The sequence below is a fragment of the Conger conger genome, chromosome 13, assembly GCF_963514075.1.
Source record: "Conger conger chromosome 13, fConCon1.1, whole genome shotgun sequence".
NCBI lineage: Eukaryota > Metazoa > Chordata > Actinopteri > Anguilliformes > Congridae > Conger > Conger conger.
The window spans coordinates 7,408,872-7,416,371 of record NC_083772.1 but is presented as its reverse complement, the minus strand read 5'-3'; the positions used below and the strand labels follow the sequence as shown (position 1 = coordinate 7,416,371).

Here is a 7,500-nt window from a genome sequence, read left to right as displayed (position 1 = left end):
TGGGACACCAGCCGCCGAACCTGGGCCGAGGACTGCTTACTGGGCCTGTGAGACAACTGGAGAGAGAGGGAGGGAGGGAGGGAGGGAGAGAGAGAGAGGGAGGGAGGGAGAGAGAGAGAGGGAGAGAGAGATGGAGGGAGGGAGAGAGAGAGAGAGAGGGGGGAGAGGGAGAGAGAGGGAGGGAGGGGGGAGAGAGAGAGAGAGAGAGGGAGAGAGAGAGGGAGGGAGGGAGAGAGAGAGAGAGGGGGAGAGGGAGAGAGAGGGAGGGAGGGGGGAGAGAGAGAGAGAGAGGGAGAGAGAGAGGGAGGGAGGGAGAGAGAGAGAGAGGGGGGAGAGGGAGGGAGGGAGAGAGAGAGAGGGAGAGAGAGAGAGAGAGAGGGAGGGAGGGAGAGAGGGAGGGAGGGAGAGAGAGAGAGAGGGAGGGAGAGAGAGTGGGGGGGAGAGGGAGAGAGAGAGAGGGAGGGAGAGAGAGAGAGAGAGAGAGAGAGAGAGGGGGAGAGGGGGAGAGAGAGGGAGAGAGAGTGGGGGGGAGAGGGAGAGAGGGAGAGAGAGGGGGAGAGAGAGGGAGAGAGAGTGGGGGGGAGAGGGAGAAAGAGGGAGAGACAGGGGGGAGAGAGAGGGAGAGAGGGAAAGGGAGGGAAAGGGAGAGGGGAAGAGAGGGAGTTAGAGGGAACGGTGGAGAGAGAAGGGAGAGAAAGACAGAGCAAGGAAGAGAGGGATGAGAGAGGATGGGAAAAGAGAAATAGAAGGGGGAGGAATGGATAGAGAAGGGTGAGAGAGAAAGAAGGGAAGGCATAGGATAGGACAGAAAAGGAGGAGGGCATGCAGTAGAAAGGAAGAGGGACAGAGAGAATGGGAGTGAGAGGATGAGGAAAATAGGATTACTGTGACACAACTGTATCTCCTTAGAAACAAACTGCCGTTATAACTCACTGACTGCCAGATTCCACCCACAATCAATCTAAAATGTATGGATACCAACCCATCAAGGCTGCATATACTTGTGACCATCTGTCAAACAAACCAATGTGACACTGAATGTGGTGACAATACACTGAGTACAACAAATAGGCATTATTCAGTGCAGTAGTTACCTGTAATATAAGCACCAGACAGACCAGTTTGTGTGTACATCAATTCATGTACACTGACTCAAATAACCTATTTCTTACATTTTCTATTAAACCACCTTAAATTTAACAATATGCTACCTAAGATGACGTTCTTAGCAAAACATTTTGTATTCATTATTTATTAATATAAAGTTTAGCAGAAAGCCAGACCCACTCAACAGAATGTATGAGCGGACTTGAAATCTTCAAATGGACACGACAGACATCAGATGCCTGGAAAATAATGCCCTTGCTGGCGCCACCGAAGCTTAAAAATAACCCGAATGTCGAAGTTACACCCTAAAAATCTTACCTTTTCTTTTGCAAGGTCTGCAGATTGGACAGGCGCGTTGGTACCGATCGTGTCGTTGGACAAGTAAATCCCCAACAGCAGTGTCACGGAAAGGACCACACACAGGCAACATAACAGTACGCGAGGCCGAGGTTTCCACACCTGGCCACAGCTGGAAAGCGTGCCGCCGTTGCTGGCAGGAGCCGCCCTGTACCTTCTACCTTTCGACATTTTTACAATGATCGTGCAAGTTTATCGGCGGCCAGGAATCAACGACGCCCTCTCGTCACAGTTAAACGTTTCTGGCGAATCTTGGTTCTACGTGTGCATTTGTAACACGTCATTAAGAAGCACAGCCATAAAAAACCAAAAATTTCGCTAGCCTGCAGTAATGCATATAAGCAAACGTAATCCACCAACTTTCACATCACATTATTTGCCAACCTGGCGACTTTGCAAAATTCCCCGGATATGTCACTTGCATGTCATTTTTCAGAAATGTTCTGTAACATTAGCCAACAAGTTCTTGACTTTGGTTTGAAATTGTCGTTCTATTGCGTTTTGTGCATTACGGTAAATACAAATACACCCTGTGTGCATACATTACGTGTCCCTCGACACGCTTGTTACAGCTAGGTAGTTACTATTTGGCAGAATTCAAACTTCACAAGTTCCTTCAGGTTGCAATGTTTAATATCTAGCAAATGTAGCTAATTCGTCGCAAGTAGCAAGTTAGCTAGCAAAGAGTGCTTCGGTCAGACTCCTTAACGTTGCAAATCACAGGTATTTACGAACAAATATTTAATACGTGGGCTACAAGACGACTAAAGCCATCCGCTTCTAGCTGCTAAGTGCTAACGTTAGTTAACTAGCAACCCCTGTTACTTTATGTAGTTTAAATAAAATTGAACAGTAAATTGATCCTGTACGACCGGTAGCAGAAACGGTGCATGTGGTTTACAGTGAAACATCACGCGCCTCTTACAACTTTACGCATGACAAAGTTAGCAGAGCAAACTGGCTTAACAAATCTTATTTGTTACGGTCTACTAATATCTAACTTGCCTAGAATAGTCACCACGATGCTAATAACTTTACATTTTGTTTTTGCCCATAACGGAATGCTATTAACAGAAGGCATTGCGAACAATAATCTAATTAGCTAGTAAAATGAGTATAACTTATGCTTCTTACTGAATAGTAAACATTATTGGCATATGATGGTTAACGTTAGAGCGAAGTGTGACAGCGATCTTATCACAAGCTAGCTGGCTAGGTAGCTATAGCAAATTAGTTCCGTAGCATTCTGGTGGCTAGCTAGCTAACACAAGAATGACCACTCTGACATAACTGAGAATTCAATCCATCGCTCGCAGCAACGTCTGTTTCCATTTCCGCAGTCACGGTGCAAGGCTATCCGCAATACCGCATCTCTTGACAACAGCCATTCTTGGCAGGCTAACAAAACAGCCGGTAGTACAATCTTGGAACAGTTGGGACTTAAGCGACACATGTGATGCTATCACGTGATTTTCGGAGACAGTCGGAAACGTACGATTTATTCTCAAATTTGTCCGACAACTCAGAGGGTGCGCGCACTATCGGTATTAAAGGATAAGCGTTGAAGAAACGCGAAGAAATAATTAAATATGTCCGTTCTTTAGTTTTGGAGAAGTAGGCGTGAATGTATCGTCCTATTTTCAACCGGTTGAGAATGTACTCCTCGTAGTGCGTCACACGAGGATAACCACTCTCCTAACGTTGACTTTAGCTGCCTTTATCTCAACTTGGCTAGCTAGCAAAAAATATTATTGGCTAAGTCAGCGTCCTTATCCTATCGATATACCAAGTTAGCTAGCTTCTGAAAATCCAGTCTCCCAAGATGAGCGCGTATCATGGAGGTAGCTATGGTAACAAACAACAATGTGTGAAAAGTGGGAACACGGTCTGTCAATCATAGGTAATTGGCCGTTGTAATTACCACGCCCAGACAGTTTGGGTGAACTTTTGTGGGAAATTTAAGCTTTGAAAAACAACTTTTAAAATACATTTAAATGACTGAATAAAAAACTATTATGCACATTTGTTTTGTTGTTGCCTAAAGACAACTGGCAAGTATCACATTCAACCGCCATGTTAATCCTTTAAGGTATATCAAACATAAATGTGGTTGTACATCTGTAAATCAATGTTTTTGTCAAGCCAGAAATGGTTTTATAAACCCTGTCATAGTCCAGGAAAACGTTTTATGCATTTTTATAAACAAACCAGGTATGAAATATCTATATCAGTTTAAAAAATCATATATTAATTATATATTAATATAATTAATTGAAAATTTTGATATTTTAAAACTACATTTATAAACATATGCAATATAAATGGGAAATTATAGCAATGGAAATTAAAATTCAGAATATAATGCATGTATAGGAATTCTTATGCAAAGCACATTCTCATAATATTACTATGCTCTTGACAGGTAGCAGACCCAGTACTGTAACAAACCATGAGCCAAACCAAACCATGCTGGGAGCACCTGAAGGGGCGGCCTGTAGCATAGTGGTTAAGGTAACCCCGGTGTAGTCACAATAAGATCCGCACAGCCGTTGGGCCCTTGAGCAAGGCCCTTTAACCCTGCATTGCTCCAGGGGAGGATTGTCTCCTGCGTAGTGTAATCAACTGTACCTCACTCTGGATGAGAGCGTCTGCCAAATGCCAATAATGTAATGCATGCAACAAACACATACCACCAATTTATCACCTGCAACCAAATGATCAACACGCACACCCTCACTTTAATCCCTCTCTCGCTCTCTGATCAACACACACACTCGTACTTTAATCCCTCTCTCACTCTCTCTCACGCAAACACAACACAACAACACTGCACAGCCCCCTCCCTGTACTCCGCCAGTGCTCAATCTGCAGTTCAATGTGGGGTGGTAATAAAAAACAAAAAACAAAACAGGCCTATTAGGTATACAAATATGGATATGCTATCAAACTTTCATAGTCTAGGAGCTCGTGGGTGGCTCATGCGTTTCAGGTTTTGTTCTTGTAAATGGTTAATGGTTGGTATTTATATAGCGCCTTTATCCAAAGCGCTGTACAATTGATGCTTCTCCATTCACCCATTCATGCACACACTCGCACACCAACGGCGATTGGCTGCCAAGCAAGGCACCAACCAGCTCGTCAGGAGCATTTGTATTGCTCAGGGACACTTTGACACTGGAGCATTGCCCGTGGATGGCAGGGTATCAGTTAGCCAGGATAACGGGCAACTTGTTAAGCTGCATGTCTGGTCTCTGGGCCAGCCCCACTGGCTAAGTGCTTAAGCCATCGAGTGCTTAAGCCAGCTCTCCTGAATCAAGAGCAGAGCTAGCAGTAATGAGCTCTGATACATAAGTATATGATCGGGCATTCCCAACTGGAGAGAGGGGAAAAAAGAAAAGCAAAAAGCATTATATATTTTTTCCATTTTGCTTACATGATACACTGAGAGTTAAAACAAAGTGGAAAACAGGAAAATACTTTTTTGTACAGTGAGGAGGTGAGCAGATTAATATGGATAGATGTTGTGTACTGTGAAAAGTTAAAGTTATCAATAAGACTAGTCAAGAAAGATCAGGCTTTTACTTGCCTTCAGAAATCAATATGAATGTTGCCAAAGAGTTTCTATTAGACATTTATTTTGCGTTCACCACATAAGCTGGCAAGCAGAAACAAAACGCATACAAAAAATGGACATGGAAATCAGTCTGGTTACAGGTTGATTAATGATCACAAAACAACCAGAGCAAAGAAATAAGACCCCAACTTTATGAAAGATTTTGTTTCCTTTTTAATATATTTTTTCTTATAAAATAATGAGAAGATAATTTACACCATTCAATGTGCACTCATTGATACAACATCCCCAGCAGACACCAAGAGAAATATCAACTGTCACTTTTCATCTACAGCACCCCCTGTCTCTGCAGGAAGCTCCAAACGTCAGAATAAAATAAAAAACAGAATTAAAAATAAAATCAAATTTGTACAAAGATCCAAGATCAAACAGCTTACACTAGGAAGCAGAGTGCCCTCTTATACCCCCTCAGAATCGTTTTTAGTTTTTTTCTGCTTGCAAAAGTGGCCAATGTGTCCCAATAATAAATTATTAAAAAATAACAAGTAAAACAAAAAAATATCACATACAATTTGAAGCTTTTTATTACCGTTTATGATTCCTGCATCTGTACTGTGGTGAACATTAATATATTCATTATTTTAGCTTAAACAACTAAAAAAAAAAATCAAATGCATAAAAATAAATTCTTTAAAACAAAATACAAAAAAAACAAAAACAACTTAAGACAATGACGGTGCAGACACATTTGCAAAACAATCACAGCACGGTTTGTTAGTGTTGATCCTAAGTCTCAGTAATATGCTGCTGTGGTTCCGTTACCTTGCGGGGGTCTGCACCTGGGCCAGGTATCCCCTGCACTGCTGGGACAGTGACTACAGTACTGAAAGAATGACAACACGGACAGTGCATCGAGATGGCCGTGACCAGAAAACACAAGGGGAGCTTTTGGAAAAGCAAGAGAGACCGCAGGAGAGGGAGAGGGCTTATATCTGTGTCTCTGTCCGACCTATGTTACTCTTGGGGTGTATTATTGGAGAGTAAGATTTTATACGCGACTGTGTGTGGAACTGTGGGTCCGAGGGTTATTTACATGCACGTATTTAGTGTGTTTGTGTTTCTGAGAGTGTTTGTGAGCGAGAGAGTAAGAGAGGGGAGAGCAAGAGAGAGAGGGAGCAAGAGAGAGAAAAAGAGAGAGGGAGCAAGAGAGGGCAAGAGGTAGAGAGTGAGCAGGATGGGGGGGGATGAGAGGGAGTGTGTGTCGCTCAGGGACAGAAACGCGGACTGGGTTTCAGCCTCTCATTTCGCGGTGTCCCTCTCTTCCAGTTATTGATAGGCCACAGCTGTGCGGGTATACACGTACACACGGATAATAAATAGAAATAAATAGATGTTGTCTTAGGAAAGGTCAGCCAGTAGAGGTCCTGAGAGGGGGGGTCCAGTTGTTTAGGAAGGGGGAGGGGGGCACTTGTCCAGTTTCAGCTGGCTTGTCCACAGCATGCATGGACGTGAGTCCACCCAGCCACGTGGAGCTGAGAGAACGGGTTCTATGTGGGGCCCCTATAGAATTTAGGAGACCCTCTGTCCCCGAATTAGCTTGAAACCCCGGGCACAGGTAGGGGGGGGGGGGGGGAGCCTAGGACCGCAGACAAAAATCCGTCCCTGTGACAAGAGCCACTAGCCCCGCCCCCCACATTCAAATCCTGCCCCTCACTTCACACGGCTCACACACGCTTCAGAAAAATAGATTCTATATAGGAATATAAACTAGCTAGCTAGCTGTACAAATATAGTGTCTTTACGTTTAATGAGCATAGATATATACTTTTTTTCATTTTTTTTTGGATTGGGACGCGTGTCCCGCCCGCTCTTGAATAGTGCCTCTTTGGCTGAACCACAGCTAGGTGACATAATTCAGCAAAATGCACTTTCATACAGTACATTACAGTAGAGTAACGGTGGGGTCACCACGGATATCTACGGCATCTCTGGGGAAGCGCACGGCGGTGTGCCATGTCACTTCCTGTCCTCAGAAAACAAGGGCGCAGCCCCGGAGAGACCGACAGACTCACGACACACATTCAAGACAAGTCGAACATCCCCTTTGTGCAAACACTTGCTGGTTTTTATATTTTTGTATGCGTGTCACAGAGACTCTGTGGCGCTCGACGATTGCTGTCGATATCATTATTACGTTCACACAGTGTGCGATCGCTCACAACCCGCTTTACGTGCTAAACTGGGTCACGCGGACGCCTGCCCTTACGGGTCTTCTCCGGGTCGGGCGCTCAGTGTGGACTTTTGTCTCAATTTCAATCAAGGAGCTCGCTTCACTTCTCTCCAACGATATACTCAGATGCAGGGCTCTCGTGATGCAGGGAAAGAGCTCCCTCTGCTGGCAGAGTGAAGACTGCTGTAGTGTGAGGGTGTGCAGGGGGGGGCTTGTGGCTGTCTTTATCAGT

At 44.4% G+C, this 7,500-nt stretch overlaps 2 protein-coding genes across 2 annotated transcripts in view; both read right to left on the bottom strand.

The window, feature by feature from the left end:
* qpctla (glutaminyl-peptide cyclotransferase-like a) overlaps nt 1–2,903 on the bottom strand; it is a 10,584-nt gene extending 7,681 nt beyond the window's left edge. Inside the window, exons 1-2 of the mRNA XM_061217107.1 lie at nt 1,426–2,903; nt 1–56 (exon numbers count right to left, since the gene is read on the bottom strand). The exon at nt 1–56 is cut by the window's left edge and continues 91 nt beyond it. Of these exons, the coding sequence (XP_061073091.1) occupies nt 1–56; nt 1,426–1,635 (266 nt within the window). The 5' untranslated portion in view covers nt 1,636–2,903. The remainder of the gene's footprint in view (nt 57–1,425) is intronic.
* Nucleotides 2,904–5,082: 2,179 nt separating this feature from the next.
* The window catches only part of sipa1l3 (signal-induced proliferation-associated 1 like 3), a 76,518-nt gene continuing 74,100 nt past the window's right edge, over nt 5,083–7,500 (bottom strand). The window contains exon 24 of the mRNA XM_061216901.1: nt 5,083–7,500. This exon is cut by the window's right edge and continues 1,822 nt beyond it. The gene's annotated coding sequence lies outside the window, so the exon portion shown is untranslated.